At 44.9% G+C, this 23,860-nt stretch overlaps 1 protein-coding gene across 3 annotated transcripts in view; it reads left to right on the forward strand.

The window, feature by feature from the left end:
* retn (retained) overlaps positions 1-23,860 on the forward strand; it is a 197,451-nt gene that overhangs the window by 141,778 nt on the left and 31,813 nt on the right. For all 3 annotated transcript variants that reach the window (XM_033485977.2, XM_033485978.2, XM_033485979.2), the window contains exon 4: positions 2,753-2,825. In XM_033485977.2, the coding sequence (XP_033341868.2) occupies positions 2,753-2,825 (73 nt within the window). The remainder of the gene's footprint in view (positions 1-2,752; positions 2,826-23,860) is intronic.

Below are 23,860 nucleotides of genomic sequence, written 5' to 3' on the forward strand. Positions count from 1 at the left end.
CGCTCGAAAAAGCCTCCCCTTTCGTCGCGGTCGGCCGACATCTTGGCAGGATCTACCGGTGGAGAACTAGGCAGGATGAACGGCGGTCCCGGCCGCTAAATTAATTATTATTCACCCCGGGTGAGGCCGCGTTTCGTTCAATGAAATTTATCGTCGACGCAGATCTACGAGCCGAGAGAAAGGGAGAGAGAGAGAGAGAGAAAGGACGGGGGAGGGAGGAAGAGTCTCGGAGGAAAGCGTCGCGCACCGCGCGGGGATAACGAACGCGTGAACTTAAAGGATTACCAGGAAATTAATAACTAGCGGGTGCAACAATTTAAACTGTCACGGGCCCTTAAACTCGAAATCCTAAATGCACATTAATGTGCGAGCGAAGTAATTAGCTGGATATTAACGCGGCTTAGCCACATTAAGCGTCCTCCAGACACAGCAGTCGCTAAAGAGCCTATCAACATAAACTATTTTGTATTCTTTACGATCCACAATCTGTACATCTCTTAGCTAAAAGGAGGCATATCGTAAAAGTAGGGGGAGAGAGGACGGTTCTGATGTTTTATCTTGTCAGTGACTCGAGTGATTTATGAATGCGTTCAAATTTAACCATCAGAGAACTGGATCACCTATCGAAGAGTTAAATGATGTAAGGACATAATCGAGCAATAAATGCCCGCTATTTCTAGAATGTAATGACATTTCGAAGGATCAAAGGTTCACCAGGATATCCGGTCTACCACAGTCCCCGAATTACTGTACTATTTTTTCCCGTCACCAAAAGATAGTCCCGCCAATGAATTCCGAGCGTAGGCCACAATTGCGAGGATTGAAAGGGTGTCTCGGAGGATGACCCAGAAGTTAGGAATTTTACACAATCCTAATGTGGCTAATGGCCAGTAGCAGCCAGAGATAACTGTTGCTGAAGATCGCAGAGGCATAGGTGTGTCACGTTCTGGGAGAGAAAATCGTCGAAGCGTGGAGTTCCGGTAGCTTATCTCCGAGCTGAACGTGGATAAAAAAGCTTGAGCAGCTGGAAGAATCGGTGACCAAGTCACCGAGAATAGCGATCGCCTAACAATGGTTTAGAAAATAACGCTCCGTGCGCTACTGAAAATAATCCACGGATTCTAGAAGATGATTTTACGAGGCGACTTTAACCATCGCGGTATTCACGCTTTTCTAGAAGACCGCGAGAGATCACAGGTTTAGAGTACGCCAAAAATCTTGTAAAAATTTCCCGGAGTTACTTCGAGCATGTAGTTTAAGCCTGTGCAATCGAAATTCTCATAAATATTCACAGATGTCCAATATTTGCCATTGTTCAGCTACGAGGTAGCGAAAAAATCAGAATTCTGCGAGACACACTACATTATGACACTCATTCATCATTCGACACTCTTTGCAATGATTCTCGTTTGCAAATTGTTCATAGATATTCTGTTTCTTCGAAATTTTCTCTGCTTCTTCGTTAATCATTTTCTTTTCCTTGTCTATTTCTATTTCTAATTTTTATGTGTTCTTTGCGCAGAAGTATTAGGACACTTACAGAAAATTAAATGAATTTGAAAACCCGATAGAAAATTGTTATAATTTCTTAAATTTGTTTCGAAGTTAGTTATATTAAATTGTAACAAGCACATGTGTTTTACATTATAATGAAGCTAATACAAATTTGATAAAAGAAAATTAAAAATTTTTCTTTTCTCGATATAGATATCCACCGCGTTTATTAATTATTTCTTCGACTAATGTCGGTATCCGTTTTATTAGCTTCTCCGTTATTTCTTATTCTCTTTGGTGCCATGCATTTCGCAGTAGCGCGAAGAATTTGAAATAAACTCAGCAAATGTTTTTTAATGAACAAAATGCAATGAATGGGTAACTTAATTGCACACGCAACAAACACTTATAACTTAATATGTAATTACTTTCGTCATTATGGTATGCCATAAATTCGCGGACATTATCTAAACTGAATGAAAAAATTACAATTTATACTATCAAATAAGCAGGTGTCCTCTAATACTTTTGAAAGGGGGTGTACATTCGTGAGGGCGAAAAGGTAGATTCTTCAGCTTTAAAATTAGTACGTATCACAACCAAATAATAGATATTTACAGCATAAGTCGAACGCTTTCTAGCAATGAAATATTAAAAACACCTGTTAAAATGGTCCGCTTTTCGAAGATCAGAGCCAGATTTGGTCGAAAAAGACGCGACGAAGGTCGGTCAGATGATTTTGTCGAGGTCGCGAAGGACCAAATAGAAAGCAAATTAGGATGTTTGTGTAGAGTACAGATCAAACCGAAAGGAGGAACGGTCGTGACGACGTAGAAAATGAGAGGTGCGGGCTCGGCTCGTTTTATAAAAGCAATTAGAGGGTCCCGGATTAGATATAGCGCATCGTACATAACAAATATGATAATACCGCTGGCCGCTAGCCCGAAGGGAGTTTGGCTTTGGTCCGGTCGGCCGGGGGTTTCGGGTTATGAGGCAGGTTAAACGGAATCATTAATAATCGGAGCTAACTAATCTGCCTGTCGCTATGAGCACACTTGTTTCACTCCTGTTTTTATTAGCATGGCCTCCGGTGTAACATTTTATTCGTCGCTCGGCGCGGCAATCTGAAAGTACGATCGATCGTCGGCGATCGTTTCGCTCGCACAACCCCTCCGATCCCGTTTTCGCGAGATCGCGTTTCGGTTCTCGGATGTGGAAAACCATGCGCAACGTATTTACCATTCATCTTCTGTTGCAGTTGTACGAAATCAACGATGATCCGAAGAGGAAGGAGTTCCTCGACGACCTCTTCAGCTACATGCAGAAACGAGGTGAGTTCCCTTCTTCGCATGGGCGCTGCTACTCTTCTCGAACCGATCTTTTTCACGTCCACACTAATTCCTAGAGATTACACCGGTGCACGGCCGTGTTTGCGAGCTCGTTATCGCGTCGTCACCTCGTGAGAAAACTCGTTCAATCTTCGCGTCGTTGAATTTATATCCTTGGGAGACAAATTTCTGCATCAAATTCAGTACTTGTTTGGACAGTTTAGTCATGCACGAAGGAGTTTCCTTTAACACTTCGACGCGCCGTTCTCGCGTACACATGACTTCGCGAGGATTTGTATTCTAAAGATCGATTCAAGCGCAGTTTTTTAAAAAGATTTGTCATGATTTTATGATTAAAAAAATATTTATTCTATTTATACTATTAGCGTATCACAATTACGCTATTAACTAATTATAATTTAATTTTTTTTAAATTAAAATTTTTTAATTAAAATTCGCGGGAGGCAAGAATGTTGAGACAGTAATTGACGTCATGCAACTTTGCTTTGCAATTTTCATTCAACCGAATAAAATACTTTAATTCGATGAAATTGTTTAGGCGCGACCGTCAATGCGTTAACATTTTGAACACGGAACAGCAAAAACTTTTCTAGGTTTCCCGACAGTTCTGCGTGTTCTCTTGATCGAATAAATTTTTTCGTTTACGTAAAAAAACTGTTCCCTAAAATTTGCAAAATTTCGGTAGCATCTCTCCGAATTTCCACGATCGAATTTCAGGGATAAGCATGAATCGAACGAATCAGAACAGAGGAATACGCGTGCGAAACGATGATGATTAATACGCTCCGCCACGGCCGATCTCCGCGTCGCAGATTATTATCGTCCGATCCGCGAATCGTTCGCGGCAATTGATTCCGCAAATATTGATCGTTCGGATCGACGTCCAAGGCCAGATTGGTCGACCCGCGAAAGAATCGTTCGAGAACGAGAATGGGAATGGGAATGAGAAAGAGAGAGAGAGAGAGAGAGAGAGAGAGAGAGAGAGAGAGAGAGCGAAGAGGTACGCGAGCCGAGGAGCGAAGTATCTCCCCGCCATTTGTCTCCATCGTGTCGTCGTGGCGAAGACGTATTACGATCAGTTGGCACGCACTCGCGCGTTCCAAACGGGCCTGCAATTTTGTCATAATCCCGCAGACGTCCGACGCGGGACGCCTCCAAATCCCGAAACGAATCTCCGGATTTAACCTTAGGACCACCTACGCTCCCGCGACGTCTCGCGCGGAAATATTCCGTTTCTCCCTCGCGCCACGACAGGGAATATCGAAGTTCATTCAGTGACGCGATCATTGTTATTCATCGCCGTTCTAAGTGCGACCACTTCGCATTGACCTGCCATTCCGCGATTCTAGCTCGCCGATTTACCTCGAAAGTGCTAATTTCGCTTGCAACCCTCGTTGACCCTTCGTCATTTAACACCGTGCCGGACTCGTGATGAACATCCTAAGCAGAATCGTTTAAACATTACTCCAAGCCTTGTGCATTTCTTTGGAATTCAAGGAAATATCTATTCCTCCGTGACAAATAGACAGCGGATTTGATGGATTTACGAGAAAAATGTGCAGCCGATGTGCAAAACTGTGGTAACATCGGAGGAATCTATGGATATTGTTACATTGTTTTCCACTTATTACAATGATTGTACGAGGAAAAACATTTGCATCTGACCTGTGTCTCTTACAATTAACTTGGCTTATTTTTATTTTGCATAAACATCCCACAGTCTGGTTATCAATATTTAAGCGTCTAGATAAATACGTGGACGTGGACTCGCGGCAAGTTCGTGTTCCGTTTTTGTAACGTAAAATGTTTGTAAAAAGTTTATAAAGGCGGAAGGGGCTAATGGCGATCGATTTTTCATTTACGACAGTGGAAATTTTCAAAGACTGAACAAACTATTTTTCTAGACTATTTATCTTTCCTTTGCTAATAGGAAACGACTCGGCAAGAAGTCTGAATATTTTCTTGCCATTTGCTCTTCCTCGACTGAAGTCACTCTCGAAATGTTTATGCCCGCGACGATCCATGGACATTAAATGCGGCTGATATTTTGAGTATAAACACTGATTATAATTCCAAGCGGGTATTCTCTGAAAAGTACGTACGTCAGGCGTCGAATTCTCGAAAGAGGACCGACCGGCACGTCACAGAGTACGTGACGCCAACGACGGATTAATTATGCACGCCGAGCATTATGTCATTGACTTTGTAAACCAATACGTAGCGAGTGTTGCACGCGATTTTTCCGACGAAAGAAAACTAGTGTAACTGTCAAAGGTTCCACGGGGCTCTAGGAAATATTACGCAACGGTATCGAGCTGAGCGAACGTTTTTAGTGTCGAAGTAGTGGTCTTCGAAGTACATAGAGATAGCGAAGGTGACTGAAGATAGCAGATGATTGATCGGTCGACTACGAATTTAACGCATTTTTCGTCTTCGTTTCTCGCTAGTATGTAAAGTAAAACGAAACGAGCGAACGCTTCGTTGAAAGTGCTTTCGTTGGGGACTCGCATACAATTTATCTAGACCTCGAATAACATTTTGATACGCCTTGCCATTTTTTTCCGGGTTCCACAATTCTTTCTCTGGCGGGACAATTTTTCTCACGGGCCCCACAATTTATTCCTCGAATCTATTATTTTTCTAAAGTTCAGATAATTTTGTCGAAGATCCTGCAGTTTATTCTTGGGCTCCACAATGCTTCCGGAGTCTCCACAAGCTTCTGATAGGTTCCACAATTTTTCAGGAGTCTTCGCAATCCTTTTACTTATCTCACAATTTTTCTAGAGTTCGCACAATCTTTTTCATAGGTCCCGTTATTTCCCTTAGACCCGAGACACCATCCAATAATTAATAAGTAAACGCGACGAACAACCGCGAGATAATATATTTGGGTAAAAGTAAGCCGAGAGACAATGTAGCACGGCGCGCAGGAACCAAATAGCAGGGAACAACGTCCACCCGGTATATTTAGCGGCCACGCACCTGTCGAGGACCGCGGCATTGTCGCGCGGGCGTATTCGCATCGTCGACGCGAACTTCGGAAACCGTGCCAAGGTATTTAGAATACGGTGAACATACTTGCAGCTCGCAGCAGAGCCGCGTCACCACCAGGCGAATCCATGTTTCCTCGGCGCAACGAACTCTCACCGAATCGGTCTCGTGCCAGTCAACTTCCCGGAAACGTTCAACCGTCGATCTCTTTGCTTTCTCGATCGACATTGCGCCAGAACGTTTATCGATTCTTTATATCGCCTTATCCGAACGATGAAGAAACTACAAGTGTCTCCCTTGTCGATTGGCAAATCGATGCAAATGTGCAAACCTGTGTCTTGATGGAACAGAATTCTGCTGCGAGCTAATCGATAGCTCAAAGAAAAAAGTGTTAGGCCAACGTCGACCCTGATGTTAGCAACGAAGTATGTGACTCATGTTGAAGCTTCTTTATATTCGATCTCGAGACGGTGTTCGGGCAATGGAAAAAGAATGTTAGAAGAGCATGATACATTTTAATTGTTAGAGGAATTATGGTAAATGGATAGTTAGTTAGGGTAGCTAGTTGCTGCTTAACATAGGGGTTGAACCTAAACGGCGAGCTTGGTCGGCAATCGAAGACAACGGAAGAAGTGTCCGCGGTGCACTCCGTTGTTACGAGGGCGTACGATTCTAATTTCGGCTCGCAGCTAGCTTGGGCAGATGCAACGTGTTGTCGGACCCTTTAACCACGTGGACGTTTACGAGGAGCTCGGCTAGACGAGAGCCGGCCCGGGAATCCACGTGTGCAGGAAACGAGATGCGGGTCGCACGTGTGCCGGACTGTCTGATGTCTGTCGAAATGCTCCGTAATTTTCGCGACGAGCTCGCTCGATACACCTTTCGATTACACGTGTCCTCGCAACGATCACACGACTTCGAGCTGCCGAGGACGATGTAGAATTCCGTCGGCGGAACGATAGAGTTCTTATAGGGGCCTGTTCGGAGCCGTTGCTGCGGCGTTCCAATTTTATTGCTAGCGAGTATTGTTAGTGCTTCGAGTTTCGCAGAGACTACAGCGGACGCATTCCGAGGGACACCCTGTACAATGCCTGGGTTCGATTACAAAGCGATCCGCAAGATAGCTCTCCGAAGAACCGGAAACGTCGGCCTCTAATTATAAACACCGTGACCGGGTCCATCAATCAACTAGCGATGCGCCCGGCTCCTTTGCTCCCTTTTCTTATTTTCTCTGTCCTCCGAATTCGAGCTTCGGACCGGGCTATTATTGTAGCCGCACCGTCGCGGTGATCAGCGCGGACCGGATCCACGAGATTTCCACGGATTTTCATCTTTATTTTAGAATCAATCATCTTGTCCTCCGGATCGAAACCCCGGAGGCTGGGGATGAACGCTCGAGATTGCCTGTCTGTCAGAGAATATTAAAAATATACCGCAGTAATCGGGCAAACTCAATCAATCCTCCGACAAAGAAGCGTCCAAGAGGACGTTCTCGGAAAGTAAAATTAGCGTGCTAATAGAAAAATCTTGTCACCAGGCTCTGGTAGTTTAAAAAACACTGAAATACAGAGATCGTAGAATTTCATACGAATTTTAACATTCTTTTCTCGGTATTATTGGAACTGTTTCTACAGCAAAGCAAGTTCTTGTTTATTTCGGCATACCGAATCTTGTTTGCGGAGATGAAAATCTGAGATGAAATTCTCAGTATGATCGATTGCGATGCTTCTAGTTTAATTATACAGCTTTCAGCTTGTTTATACCTAGTTTCGAGTGTCTGCTAGTAAGCCGGAACATAATTTTTCTTTCGATGCGAATTTGATCTATTTTATTTCGTGCGTGGTGTTTCCATGTTAAAAACGCGATTCTAAATGTATATACCGAAATATTTTACGATTTTAGTTCGCGACACGGTAACATTGTTTAGCGCGATTGGTGGAACAATATACCTTTCTTTAAGGTGAACGTTTGTATGTTCGCGTTACATGAAAATTCGAAAGAAAATAACTTCGAATTCGATTATGATATCTAATGATCCGCAGTCTGGTCTCTTTTAACGACGCATTAGAATTCTAAAATAGAATTTCAAATTGTCGATGATCAGGAGAAGTATCGTTAATGAATGATAGTTGCCGTCGTCCGTATAAGATGAAGAGACAGCCGAGGATCGATCCTATTTCAGGAACGATAACTCGCGGCCGAGGGCCGGTAGAAATTCCCAATCACCGTCGATTGATCCGGTCTTTACGAGGTCGATTAAAATCGTGCCGGAAGAAAAGAGAAACAGACGCGAGAGAATAAAGGGGTAGGAGCTCTCTCCCGAGAGAGCAGGAAAGACGCTGGCGAGAGTCGCCCCCCCGCGGGGTCCTTTATTGTGCCGACGCGAACAATGATTCGATGCTAACGCGATTCATAACACCTCGGTCATGTCCGTGGATAGAAAAGACCATTCATCACATCGGGCCGCATTAGTCGAGCCATCGGCAATCTGTGTTTGTTGTCGAGGCTCCCTTCCAGCGAAAACAACTGGGCCGTGCAACAATGGCAAAACGCAGATAACTTTTGCGCTCCGTCAGAAACTTCGCTCTCTGCTACTGGCCGAGATAAAACAGATCTTTAGCTGGTGCTGATTGTAAAAGATCGTGGGAAACATGCTAAAGTCTCGATTTATTCGAACATGCAATGTCAGAATTCTGCACTGCCCAAAGATGTTTCTAATCTAATTTGATTGTAATTTACAAAACGATTTCATGTACGAATTAATCAAGATTAAGTCCGATACTGTAATTCGAACATTCGTGTCACTTTATTTACAATTGGATAGCCGGGGTTCTTCTGTATTTCATTGAAAATCGTTTCTTCAGCAAGGCAATTGTCTTCATCGGCAAGATAGGGCATGATTTTAAAATGCAGTTTTAGAAAATGCAATAATTGTATCGGCAAATGCTTTTGCAAATTATGTTGATAAAGAAACTTCACTCACAGAGGGTGTTAATTAGTAGAAACTTTAGAAAAGAAGCTGCTACATAAAGACACTTGAAAACGTGTGGTGTTGTACAATATACATTGATGCATCAAATAATTACTTCTTTCATTCAATGCTCTTTAGAATATTCAGCCTAACAATACGAACACACTCAAAAGTATATTAAAAATACGCCACAAGTCTAACATAGAGTAAGTGTGTCAATTACTGTTTTCGACAAATTGAACAGTTTTATTTACCTATTAATATCGCACTTGTTAAAACATTTAAATTATAACATAAATAAAGTACACAAAATTTTAACAAAACGGACGAAGCAGTTTCCGAGCGAGTTACTGTGCCCTTAAAAAGATGCAAAGTTAATTTCTGTGGGTTAGTTACCGAGCCTTAATTACCGTGTGTTGATTTCTGTACTTTATAGGTCTCAAGAAGTCAAAGTTCTGATTCAACTATGAAAATTGCAGATCAAATTTTATTGAACAATTCAATATCTTCAATATAATAATGTTGTTTTGAAATATAAGTGAAATTATTCTAAGGGCACAGTAACCAGGGTGTGGCACAGTTATGACATACTTACCCTATTCAATCTTCGGTCACTGTAATCGCTGCAGTTGACCTCTCAAAAGAGCGATAGAACATTGGACACAAAGAGAAGAAACGGTTGCCATTTGCTGCAAGAAAACTGTCATAGAACTGTCACAGAACTGCCATTATCTGTTCTTCTGTTCTCGAGGATAATTCTAGAAGCGAAGAAGCCCGAGGTCTCGAAACTCCTCGAAGCGGACGATTCCTCGTCGGCTCGGCCGGCAGCGAACGACTGGATTATCTTAATTAACAGTCGTAAAGTTAATCACCGATGAGAGCCACTGTCCAGGCTGGTTTATCGGCTCGCTCGCTCGCGGAACGACGCTCATCGCCTTGGTTATCTGGCCTCGGCCTCCGAATTCGGCGCGGCGGAAGATAGTAGGTGGTCGTTCCCGGCTACAATTTGCTACAAAGTGTCCCGCGGCAGGCCCCGTATCAAAAGGGCCGACCCGGCAACCGGAACGCACAAATTCGCGTAAACGGATCGTAATCGACGGCGATAACTCGGGCGTTAACTTGGGGAACCGGTTCGTTCCTCGACGCCGCACAGTGGCGAATTCGGCCCGAAATCGCGGGCCGAATTAATATTTCCGATTCCGAGGTATATCGCCGAGATACGTTGCCGTAAAATACCTCGGGCAACTTGTCACCGTCATTTTGTCTGCCGGGGATGGAATTTTTACGTTCTGTCACTGTGCATAGACGCTGTCTTTTAACGTTCAAACTTATAAATATAATTCTTCTTTCGTTATTACACGGAGATATCGAATTATTAAATTTAATAATTCAATGATATTCATGAATGTTCTCAGTATTATTCGATGAATAATTTTGTGGGTAATTCAATTAATGGATCAATTTTGAGACGTGTGCTAGAAATACAGGATTTATCTTCCCTACGATCTATCATTTTCCAGTCACATTCACAATGTAACCAGAGAGGCCTTTTTTGAACGTTAGGATTTATCTATTTTTTATATAAATCATCTAGATATTTTAACAACGTAAATTCTCTCAGAGTACTAAACAGTTCATTAGCTCGATCGCAATTAAAATACTGCTGCATCGTACGGCGCCCATATTATAGAAAACAGTGTAACAAAAATTTTTGCGTATGTGCTCACTTAGGCGTCGCATGCCTTATGATCATAATTAACTTCCGATATCTGCTCAGATAAATGTTCAATCCCTTGGATTTTGTCTATTTCTTCCTCTGATATATTATCGTGAAATATATATTTAAAGAAAAATAATATAACTACGTACATCATCTTCAACATTTAATTGCATGCGACCTAGCGTTCCGAAAGAGTTGTCTAGTTCGTTCCTTGATAATCAGCCTAAATGAAATGGCGCTTTTAATTAGGTTCAATGGGAATCCAACTAGGTTGTCTAGGTTTCTTTAGACATTGACAAACAACCAAATAACTGGACGCGAGGACAATCGAATCTGCATTCGCAGAACTGTCAAGAGCGTCGGACATATTCGAGGATTAAAGATCGCTTAGAAGCTACGATGTCCAAGCAGAATAAAAAATAGTCGCGCGTTAAGGGGTTGGCAATGAAAACGAAGGGCTATGTCCGGCAAGGGGCCGTTTTATAAACTTCTGATCGTGTTGTCAGAAGGAATAGGAGGAGGGAAGAGGAGAGATGGTCGGAAGGCGAGATACTTTATCAGGCGCGAAAGCCTCTTATCGGCGCCCGATGAAATTGAGCGGATACGTTCTTAGCGGGGATAGCTCGTGGGAGTGTTGGCGCGTAACAGCCGGCCCCGAGGACCATCGTGAATAAGGAACGAGCAGTCGGAGGACGAGGAGGGGCCCCAGAGGAGTAAGATAATAACGTATTCGACAGAGAATGGCATTGCTCTCGCGCGCGCGTAGTCGTCCAGGCATAGTATGAATTACATCGGCGATTGAAACTCGTTCGCGATGAAAAAAAACCGAGCCGAGAGGGTAGGGAGACCTCGGGCTGGGACGTCGGAGGTGCCGTGGATTTGCATATTAAATGGCTTGAGATTTATAACGGTCGGCCCGGAGAGGTGCTAGCAATACACGCGATAAATAAAAGAACGTTCCTCTTCGATAGACGTCGGCGAGAGCAACGGTGACTGCTCGAACGGCCGATCCTTTTCCATCGGTTCCACGCCGGAAAACAATCGGATTTAATCGCGACAAATCGTCCGCGATCGTCGACCAGTCCCTTCCATTCTGCATTTCTTTTTTCCTCTTTATCACCGGGAGCAGCATTCGATACTGCTGGTTTGCGATCGCCTAGAAGACGCGAGCACGTGATCAGCTGATCTGATCTATTTATTCACAGCTCGTATTACTAGAATTACTTTTCAGGAATCTCCGGATTCTAAGACCTCACTTGGAACATTGTTCTATTATTTGATCGCCTTATCATCAACTTCACGTGAATAATATCGAGCAGATTCAGCACAGATTCCTTCATCGAGTGGTCCAAGTTTCGGGTTCTTTCTCGTCGTTAACTTTAGGACATCTTTTTTAAGGATCCGCGCATCGTATATTATTCAAACTTTTAGGATATATTGTTCCATATCTCAAGAAACAGGAAACATTTTCTTTTTAACAAAACTAATCTTTTAGCTCACACTACGACTGCGCAAAATTAGAAAATGATACAATTTCGCATTGCCAACGAAATCGCAGAGTAACCAACCCCCCTAATGAGCCTAATTTCACTGAAAGAAAAGGGTGACATTTTCGTCGAAGTTACCAGCAAATGCCAAAAGCAGCAAGCATTTGAGCTTCGGGATATTGTTTGATCGGCGCCGCGTTTTCGGGATGTCGCGCCATTGTGGCGTTTGCGCCGGCTGCGAGCGGTAAAATGCGCGCCTTGGGGAATTGAAAAGTGCGTTGCACCAGGCGTGATCGGCCGTGTTACGGCCTCCTCGAGAAAAGTACGTTTTTACGCGGCGCGGGCAATGCATTAGCGACGCTGGAAACACGTGTTCGGCACGAACACTTTTCGCGGCACACTTGTGAACGTTGTGAACAGGCACGCCGTGCGTGCCGTCTGCGTACACAACGCGTTACACGGGGCCTGTTCGCCGTTCTCGCGATCCTCTTTTCACCGCGATACTTTGTACGAGGCCCCGTTCCCCTGATTATCGGGCTATTTACGCGGTGGCTCGAGAAACGAGCCTCGAAAAAGAACCGCGGACCCCTCTCGGCAACGAGAATCGACGATGAGCGTTCGACCAACCTGCGTTTACGTATTTAAGTGTTCAATTAAAGGGCAACTTCTGTAACATTACGATGCCCCTGGAAAGCATCCGGTGGCCGGGCACTCCTTGTCGCTGACGGCCGTTGTCACGCTCGCGTGTCTTGTAGAAACCAACTGCTAAAGACCCGAATACGACTTCGACTTTGGATTTAATCGTAACTATTTTTAACTGATACAAGTTTGTCGATTACTGTGCTTGGTAGAAGCTTGGTCAATTATCCATTGGTTACTGTGCACTTACAATAATTTTGTTCATATTTACAAACAACATTTTTAAAGATATTGAAGGTTCTAAATAAAATTTGATCTGTAATTTTCACAGTCGAATCAAAGCTTTAACTTCTTAAAACCTATCAAATGCAGCAACAAATTTTTAAAGTTTTTAACATCAGGTTTGATGTGTTATGATCTTGTCGAAACACTTCAGAAACACACGTTACAAATAAAGATGCTTTTCAAAACAAAAGAATGAACTATTGCATTTATAATACTCGTCTAAATTGCAGAAAAACAATATAATCGTCTTCTTAGATATATTTTTTTATTTAGAGTAACCGAGTAACTAAAACCTATTTACGTCTTATATAACTTATGCATTGCGACTGAATTAAGTTAACTATACACAGAGAAATCCAAGAATGATATGTTAAATATAGTTTATGGTCAACATAATTGTATTAAGTCTTGTTGCGGCACAACATACCTTTTTTCTGCGACTCTCAAATCTTCCGCGATCTAAAGGGTACTTGGACCATTTAATCAATAAATTCATAACAATAATGAAAACTTATTCGTTAAAAATGAGCACTGACAAAACAGCTCGGACACGTGTCTGCTAGTTTTGTCCCTAGAATCACCGGAAAAAGTTTCATGAATGTCGGCGACCCCACAGGTGTGACCTCTCCTTGTAAGTGAAACCCAGTGGAAGGTAAAAAAAGGTCGAAATATTTTCTCGAAGTATCGGACCCGATTCCAATATTCTCTAAAATACTAATAACCGGGCTCCACCCGGCCGGCTGGCAATTATGATTCTATTCGCCGTAACCTTGGCTCACGTGAGGCCGGTCTCGCGCCAGTTTCACCTCTTCCTCCGTGTCGAGCTTGTTCCGAAATCGGTTTACGGTTCCCGTGATCCTCGGTCGTAACCGTTCCGCGTTATTTAAGGACTCCGTTCGACGTGCATATCGGCTCTGCATTCGCGACGTCGCGTCTTCATACGTTCCTCGGCCTGCACGGACTGCACACGCGAGCGTCCTGCTTCCTCTTCTTCCCCTCTCCCTTGTTCGGCTCATTATGCAACGGAGGCGACGTGATTTGCCGGCGCACGATCCTCTCCCTATTCTTCCCTCTCCCCCTCTTCTCCCTCGCCCCCTTTTTTTTCTGCGCTCCCCATTTCATTTTCCTGACGTCTTTTTCTTTATTATTCGGTATTTTGTGCCGGGAGCACGTTCGTACGTTGCCGCGATAACTGCACCGCGTCACGGCATGCCGCGACTAGTTTTCTGACCGGAGATCCAGCCAATTTCGGGGAAGGTGCTCCAGATTGCTATTCCAAATATCGCTAATCACGGCTTCATTCAAACTTATTATTAGCCGCGAAAACTGGAGCTCGGCTGAACTGTGTCACATTTTAGAAGTCGTCGATTCCACTTCTCTCTCGCAACACTGACAAAGTGGAGGACACGACCACATTAAAATTACACTAAGATGTATTATATTGTCTACAATATAATAATAATAATAATAATTAGTATTATTATTTATTAGTAAACGGGCCGGAAGCCCTTTGTATGCATAATAGTTCGTACATAAACTATACAATTTTCTATTTCGATTACATTTTTTTTCTTATATACTCTGTGTTCTCCATTACACATGAACTAATACTAATAGGTTTTTACTTGTATAATGAATAAATGAATAAAATCCATAAAAATATTTCGCAATTGGCGTTCGAAGGTCTGTAGGGATCCGGTGAAAAAAGAAACCGACGTTGCCATCCAGTGTGCGTGAAACTGCCATGATTCGATCCACCGGATTACGTTGGCCGTACTTAGCTGTAACATTGCATAATAGTATTTATGCAACAATTAGAAGTCCCATAAAACAGTGCATCCTCTTTTCTGTATCTTCATTATATTCTCACAATAAACTGCGTGACTTTAGGAACCAGAACCGTAACCAGTAATGCCAAACTGTGTCCAAATAATAAAAGCAATTTGCAATTTGAAGCGAAAGTGAAAGATGTGGTGAAACAGTTTGCGATGATGGCGACCCTGAATTGGGATAGGGGGTGAGACGGCCCTTTCCGTTGGAAATCGGGAACGCGTGAACGAATAGTCATCCGGTTGTCCGCCTTGTCGACGATAGGACAGGCTCGGGAATTAAAGAATGAAACGGACGAAACGGTCTCTCTCGCTGGGAGACTTTATTACGTAATAAATATTAAAATTCATACGGATTGCACCTCTACCGAGAATCGATCTTCGACCGGTCCAAAGGGACGGCTATAAAAGTCGAGAGGAGAGAGACGACGCGCTCTCTTCCGCGCCGAAACCCTGCTCCTCTCTCGTACTCCACGCTATTTTACTTTTATTCGAGCAGATCCATTCCCGGAGGCTTTACGATCTCCTGTGCCGCCGCGTCGTGTTTCGAAACGGCGCGTACCGGGCCGATAGATCCAAATTTTGGACTCGAAAAACGGAGATCCAACCAAAGATCGTGTAGGATCATGATAGAATCGTGATAATCTGCGAAGAGATTGTCGCTTCCGAGCTGACAACGTAAAAACGATGTCACAAGTTGTGACTACGGTGATTTCCCAAATGTTCAATTAGTTTGGAAAAACTGGTCCTTGGAAGTTGTAGTATTCAACCTTCTCTTAATTAATACCAGCGTCATTCGCCCGGAAAATTTGCTAATCGTTATAAAAATGGAGTCAAAGTCCGCCATTGGTAGCTCCGAAAATGGCTTTAAACGACTTCTTCTCGTAAATTTCGTTTACTTTTTGGGTCATGTTCGTGTGACATACGCGCAGGATGGTTCAACTGGAGCAAAACGAATTGTATATTGCCAGAAAACAGCTTGACTATCGCAGCAATTATTCCAATAGCTCGGCAGAGCTTCGAATCGTAGATCGTCTAACTCGGTCTTCAACATCGAAGCTGAGGGACGGAGCGAACGAGCGCGAAAGATCGAGGCAAGGCGTGAAATCGAAGCGTGCAAGGTCCGATTAGGGGATCGGCTTTGATAACGGCATCTGTCTAGACCAGGAATCGTTCGTGGAAACGCCTCGTAGAGGAGCCCCGCGTTCTCCAGAGGCTGCGATCCCCTCCCCGCCCCCGAACGGCGGACACCACGGGTTTCTACCTTTATTTGTATCTCGGCGAGCCGCTCCAATGTCGTTTTATCGCGTTTACGACCTTGTCGAGCAAATGTACGAGCCAGCGTTGGACGCTCGACGACGACAGACCGAGTCAATTCAGCTTGTCCATAAACACCCATCCACGGTTACCTCCATAAAACGAAATAAAGTCCTAGGCTCCGCTCGGCTCGGCTCCGTTCGCCGCGCATCGCCGTGGATGGGCGGACTCTCGCCGTTCCCGCGAGTGATGGATTTCCTCTTTGACGGATCGCTCGTAAACCACCTCTAAATGTTTTCTCGGAAACCAACGGAGCGAGAGAAACAGACGGAGAAAGGAGCGAGAGAGAGAGAGAACGAGGGAGGGGGTGAGCACGGATTTCCGAGGGACCTCGCGGGCCGCTGTTGCATCCCCCGATCACGGATCAGGCTGCTTAGGGCCACCCGCTGTTTTTAGAGGGTCTTAAATCGGGATTATGTCCGGATTACAGGATCCTCCGCACGCGGTCGTGTCCTCTATCTTCTGGTAGCGGGCGCACCGTTGCGGCACCCTGCTCCCCGAAAGCGAGAACGATCCTGGCGCCCTCGGGCTCGACAGCCTACAGGACTTCCCACTCGCTTCTTGCTCTTGACCCGCCTCCAAGGACCTCGATCGCAACTGCGACACATTCGGACACTCCTTTTTCAACCGTTTTCACCGTTGCAATTCCATTGATCGCGTCGCTTCGAGTGAATGGTCCCAAGTCAAACCTTTCGAAGCAGCTGTCCAGCCCTTAGAAAGACGTATACCCACGATGATTGGCGGGGACGGTAATGTCTAAATGAATTTTTCTTGAAATGGTTAACCCTGTACTATGTCCGGGCTTTTTCGGACCCAAGACTCGAGGCCTGCCTTGGCCGTTGGCCTGACTTGATGCCGTCTACCGTTTGTTTGTGTTAGAGCAACGACGACAAATACAGAAACAAATGTAATTATTACGTAAAAGAGTATGATAAGATAATAGGAATAGTAATAATAATAATATTAGGTTAGAAACTATGAAACGGACGTTTTTGTTTAGTCTGTGTTCAGCTGCGACTGTGTTCATTGTAATGTGCGCTCGATATTTTTATTTCGAAATTTTAAAGGTATTCTTCTTACTCGTTTCGTAAAATTTTTTTCGTGTTTGTATCCCATTTTTATTTTGTTTTTCTCCGAAACCAGATGGAAACAAAACGCGATTTACATCATTCAACGCCCGTTTCATAGTTTCCAACCTAATAATAAGAATGATAATGATAATAGTGACGACAAAATTTAAGTTCAAAATGTTTGTGTACCCCCAACCCCCGGTTCTGCGAGGGTTAAGGTCTGGGCTTCAAATCGTGGTTCGTGGAGAACGAACAGGCTCCACAAACGTGGCGCCAACCTGAGAAAAGCAGACGTCCCTGATGATTAACGAAAATATAAATATCTAGATCCCTTCGGACGCTTCTCCTTCAGTTTTTCTCCAAAGGATCAAGCCGGTCTTCTTCAAGTTTACGCGTAGCTGACTTCACTGGCACATTTCCATGGTTCCGTTGATCCCCTGGGTCGCACAATTCCTCTCAGGGGGTGCGTTCAACGGTGCCGGCGTGGACAAACGTAGTGCAGCGTTTTCAGGGGGTTATCCAGCGCGTGACGAACCGTGTTATGCGAGCGGCATAATCGCTGACAGGTTCGGTGCCGGGATCGTTTCGCCTGAGAATTCGGAAATTGAAAAGCCCCATAGACCGCGATGGTTCAGCCTGTGTTCGGCAAATTCGGTTTTAATCGCTTCGCACGCTCACGGGCTCTGGTTTGCAAATCGGAGAAACGGTTTGTCGATCGTGCCCGCGTTTCCGAGAAGTTTCGTGATAAGGATTGATTAGCGATGGTAGGGCCCCGGCGCAGCAGGGAACGGGGAGATACGTGGCTCCCCTCTCTCCTCCCTCCTGGCTGTGTTCCGCCACGAACGCAAAAAGGGGTGAGCAATCATTAGCAATTATTCGGAATCCCAGAATATAACGACGTGCCCCCGCTCTGATGATTGATGCCTTGGAGCGAGCGTGGCCCGTCTCTCGGGCCCCGGATCGGGGTCCCGAGGCCCGGGCCGAGAGGGAGAGAGAGGCCCGAGATGCTACCGCTGCCGCTGCTGCTCCGCGATCATCGCGTTTTCGTGCAGAAACCTGAAAATTCTCCTCGACATTAATTATTATAATGCGAATCCGATGAGATCTGACCGAACCGCCGACATTCCGCAGACCGGTAGCTGCCTGGCCACGCAACCGGTCCCCGGACCCCATGTAAATCGTGTCATTTCACGAGAAACATTACCCCGGAATCCGACAAATTCGCCCGCCGGCGGATTGATCTCCTACGCCGGACCCCTTCGCCACTGTCCCGCTAAAGTGGACTACTTGTTTCGCAACCCGGGGACCTTTTTTACACATCGACGAATGCTAATATTCTGAGAAAGGCGCCTCGAAAATTGGAGGACTCTCGATCCTTTTCCCTTTCCGTTCGCGACGTAAAAAATTGACACGACAGCATCGATGTCTACCAAAAGTGTCATTTTCAGTGTCGATTCCAAGACACCGAATGCCAATTTTAACAACGATCAACTTTATATTTATCGAATATGACATATTATATTATATTTTTTCATTCTTTTATTTTATCTAATTTTGAATAACAAATTTTTTTGGCTCTTTTAACTTGTTTATTTTTTAATTAAAAAATCGTTCGATTCTTTCATTTTGCTTATTTTTTAATAACGACATCTCTTTACTCTTTTATCTTGTTTACTTTTTAATATAAGAAAATTGTTTTATTCTTTTACTTTGTTCATTTTTGAATTACATATTTTACGAAAAGAAAGAATGACAAATATATCTCTCCGCTATCCTAAACCGAATACAAATCTTTACCCTTAATTCAAATGCATAAGCAAGGTGGTCGAGTTGATCAGGAGCTTCGGAGTCCAATTCCTTTCAGGGATCTCTCTCTGAATGGAACTCTGAAGGAACGTTGAAAAGGAACTCGCTCCGCTAGCAATAAGACGAATACTTCGCGAATAGAGGAAGACGATAAGCGACCGGTAGCGAGAGGATCCCCGAGGTCGTCGATGAGGGAAGTTTCGGGGGCGGTGGTCACGGGAGGTGGCGGGTTAGTACACCTGTCCAATTAGTTGCTCGCTCGTGCTCGAATTCGACCTACATTTTCCAGCGTCGGACAAGTGACCGGGTGGCTTCCAGCATCCCGGAGCAACCAAGAGAAAGAGAAACAGAGAGAGAAACACAGCAAGAGAGAGAGAGAGAGAGAGAGAGAGAGTGAGAAAGAGAGTGCGAGAAAGAGAACGAGTGAGAGAGACGATGCCAGCAGAGCACGGCTCTCCGGCACGTTCCAGTGCTATAGATAGCTCGCGCACGCGAGCCGAGCGAGCTTCTCCGAGCCGAGCGGAAAGCATTTAGCAGGATGACGTTCGCACATTCTAGACGTCTCGACGCCGTGCCGGCCGTTCTCGCCGATCATCCGTTACGTTCCCGTGACGTAATTGTCGAATTCTTGCCCCGACAGTCTGCTCTGCCTTCGCTTCGACTTCCCTTCACCGCTTCGGCCTCCCTCCGCGCCGAGTTTCCGCCGCGGAGCGCGCGAACGAGCGTCCGCTCTCGACGTCCCGTGACAAGAATTATCGCGACGACGATTGATCGATGCTCCGCGAGAATTTTTCTTGCGATTCGTCTCCCGCGGTACCTAAAGGGAGCACGAGGAAACCAACCCGGCCTAGGATCTGTGGTCTTTACGCTCTTCCGCTCGTTACCCTTCTCTTCCGATTAAACCCTTGCGCTGCGATTTCTTTCACAGATGCGTCGACGAGCGCTTCTCCGTTCTCAATTATTCTCCTGACAAAACGAGATTTTGTTTCTTATCTACATTTACTCTCTCTCTCTTTCATATTTAGACACTAGATCAAGCACAATAGATCATGCATGAAATCTTCATCGCGAGCCCGTCTCGTTGTTACGGTGCAAAGGGTTAATTACTGTGGAAAAGACAGGATTGACAGGCGTCTGCTGAATCATCAACACCTCGAGGCATTCCCGGGTTAATTGGCTATTATATAGATACGAATTTAAGATCGTAAAACGTATAAATTTCTTCTGTTTAAGTACGCTCGTAAGTGCTTTCTTCAAGAGATATTTTCTAGCGAAGTTGCAAGTAATTTATGCCATCGAAATCATTCACGCTTGTCCCGTGTGTTGCCGAAGAAAATTCTTGTACTTATTGCTCTAAATAATTGTAATTGTCGCACGCGTTGCTCGAAATGGTTGTATTCAGCTTGGAGATAAACATTGCATCTATCACTGACAGACGAGGTGGCCAATTGACTCTGTACGCCTATTATTTCGTTACACGCCTGCACTATTCTCAATTTTAATGTTTCAACGTTATTAACAGCGACCGAGAACGAATGGAAAGAGCTTCGTTTACAGCGCAAAGGGCAACGCATTAGCAACCTTTGATCTTGGAGACCACAGATATTTCTCTTAACCTTTTAGATACGGCGCGATCGGATCCCGCGAAAATCGTTCATGACGATCCCCATTAGAACGTTACATGCGAATAGAGTTCAAAACGGATAAATTACGATTTCTTTGTACATTTTCATGTAGCGACATCGAAAAGCTTCGCTAATTAATTAATTTATTATTATTATTTGCGTATAATACCGTCCAAAATCATGATATCCGCGAATATCACTGGCGCACAGTACCTAAAAGATCAATAACTATAGAAGTAAATATTTCAAAAATGAAGCATCTGCGAGAGTACTTCCGGAGGGGAAGTTTGTTGGTTCTAAGGTCCTAAAATTCGTGTCTAAAGTTCGGCGATTCGACCCGGCGTGCACCCTGTATATTTTCGTTTGCCGAAGAAAACGTGGTTTCGGGGCCACATTGTATCGGCTCCGGGGGCCGCTAATCGAACATCCCTGCGTCGGAGGGAAAGACAGTGGGCAGCGAAGGTGGAAGGGAGCGCTCGGAGAAGAAATCGGAGAACGGGTTCCGCGTTCTGCGGCCTCGACGCCGCTGCCCAGGCGTGGGAAGTGAAATACGAGCGTTGTAGACGGCCAACGGCCATTTCCATCCTGCCGGTTTAGTATTGGCGGGCCACTAAGTCTGAACTAATTTGCTTATTAATATTTCACAACAGCGCCGATCGCTCTGGGGGTTCTTGATATATCGTCTACCCCACCAGCGCGGGCCCCCGCAAGCCAGCCCCCCCTTTTTCTTTCTCGCTTTAATCCCGGCTCGGCCGGCCATAACGCTGCAACTTCCAGTCTGTTATTTTTCTGGTTGTCGCCACTGTGTTTTTGTCGATTTGTTCTATCATTTGTCGTGCACCGCGGGCTCCATTGTGTTCGAATTTATAGGGGGACTATAGTGTCCGGATGCTGAATCGTTCGAAGGAATTTTTCAGGAACGAAACGTTTCTACGGCACGCGATTTTATTTGCTCGAACTGGCCAGGACCGACAGCCTGCTTCATTGCATCTTATTACGGTTTATCGCGAAATGAATTCTCCTGCCGTTTATGCAAGTTTGAAGAGGCGACAGGCTGTATCGTTTCGTCCCGCCGCGCGCTTTTTACGCTCGCTGATTTTTGGCTTTCGCTTCTTGCGTGGACCGTTCTCGTTCGATCGGAGAACCAGCCCGAACTCGTGCCAGCTTTTACCGCGATCTGCTCCACTGGCAATGACGCTGTCCACCGTTCCGACACGTTTCGCAGAACGCGAGAGTGGTTGACCCGCCTTTGTTTCGTGAATGAAGGAAATCCACACAGCTGCGCGTCGTCCGCTATTGTTCTCGCGTGTCGCGGTTTCTGGAACATCTTGAATCGTAGAGACCGATCGGCGTGGATTCGACACTAGTATTCAACGTCGATATCTCGATTCGACGTCTGCTTCGATGCTATTCGGCGCGATGAATTATGAACCCCTCGGCAGAGATTCTAACAACTTCTTCGGCGCTGCGAAACTTCGAAGCTGTCCACTTCGGTGGACAGAAGTAGAATTTCCTTCGAGCGTTCTCCTTTTTCTTGTTCCCAGACGATCCCATTTCGGTAGAACCTTTTCTAATCCAGACATGGTCCGTCGTGAAAAGAGCGTCCACGATCGACAATAATCTTCAAAGGGAACCAGAAATTCCGAACATAAGCTTGGTAGAACCCGGCCGCGCAAGTTCTCAAGAATCGAACGGTTCTGAGAAGCCGCGGAGACGACGACGCCGGCTATTTACAGGGTTATAAAATGCCAATGCAGACCGCGATACGGCGGCCCGGTCGCGTTATTGTCCGATGCCAGGCATAAATCAAGCAGCGTGTCGAGGTCCGCAGAAATAACTTTCGATCCGCGCTTGTCATTCTGCCAGAATAAGGGTTTGTGAGTCCGTCGCTGCGACGGCCGTCGTCGCGTCACGACCCAAATATTCGCAAGGTTCCATGGCCGAGACGCGACGCGACGCGACACGACGCGACACGACGCGTGTTCGCCGCTTATTGCGACGCGAATTCGTCAGGGATCGTAAACGCGCCGATACGGCTGTGAGCTTTAACGACGTTAATCGCTGCGAGCCAGCTCGTCGCGCGGTAATTACCGCAGGCAGATCAACGTAACCCGCTCGAGTCTCTTCAGGACGAAAGCTCGTTAAACGACGTCTCTGCGATCGAGCCGACGAATCGTCGTTTCCTCCTTGATTCTTACACGATCCAGCTTCGCTATACTTACTTGTCTTCCCTCGGAGGAACTTCTCTTTTCACTATGTATGTACCACGATCACGGGAATACGTTCTGCAATACCCTGTGGAATTTAATTACCATGCCGCGTTGGTTTGTTCCCGATGTTGATTTTCAGGTTCACTCAAAAACAGACCTGTCCTTTTAATTGCTTCATGGAATAGTTGATGCGAACGTAACACATTTTAATTGCTTCATGAAACTCCCGACCCTAACGTAACACATTTTAATTGCTTCGCGAAACAGTTGATGTTAACGTAACAAGTTTTAATTGCCCGATGTAAAGTTGATGCGAACGTAACACGGCACTTATCGATAACTGCACAATGCTTTTTGAAAATCTACGACCAGCAGCCTAACGTTTATCTTGCTTAATTTTTTTACGGCAATCGACAGGGCGCTACGCGAGCAGTAAAGTGGAATAATGTCTTTCGAAATTGTTACGTGTATGATTCTTTTCGGTGGAACGCAATAGAAGTTTATTATAACAGATCTCCAGCGAGATATCTGTTTGTCAAAAATTGCTTCATCGCATTCCGAGAGAACGTTCAAATCAACGAGATTGTTTACATTTTAAAAAACTGTCGAAAGTGTCTGCATAAAGTGCACTAATTATAATAAATCACTGTAAATGGAAATACTGTAGTTCGGAAAAATCATTTTGGATTCAGAGTTAAAATGTCTCCGAGCGCAAATGGTTAACATCAACAGCTTCTATATATACAATTGTGACCCGTTGCAATTCTGAAAATACAAATGTCCCAATTTCCCGAAGAATACACAATAGTCGAAGATCGAAACTAAAAAAAAAAACATTCTAGAGACAAAACGAATCGTTGGGACTAACGAATCAACGATCGATAAAACCGATTGGAGAACGCTCCGGAGCAAACAACTCTATCCAGACGATATTAGAGTAAATGTCTCGTTCCTAGAATCCGTTTCTCGAATATCGGTACCGTTTTTCGCGAACCGAGCCGGGCGACGGACCGAAGAAGCAAAAAGGTGAAGGAAAGAATGGCGGTCGTCTGTTTGTTCTCCGACGA

This window comes from Megalopta genalis, chromosome 3 (genome assembly GCF_051020955.1).
Source record: "Megalopta genalis isolate 19385.01 chromosome 3, iyMegGena1_principal, whole genome shotgun sequence".
NCBI classification, from domain to species: domain Eukaryota; kingdom Metazoa; phylum Arthropoda; class Insecta; order Hymenoptera; family Halictidae; genus Megalopta; species Megalopta genalis.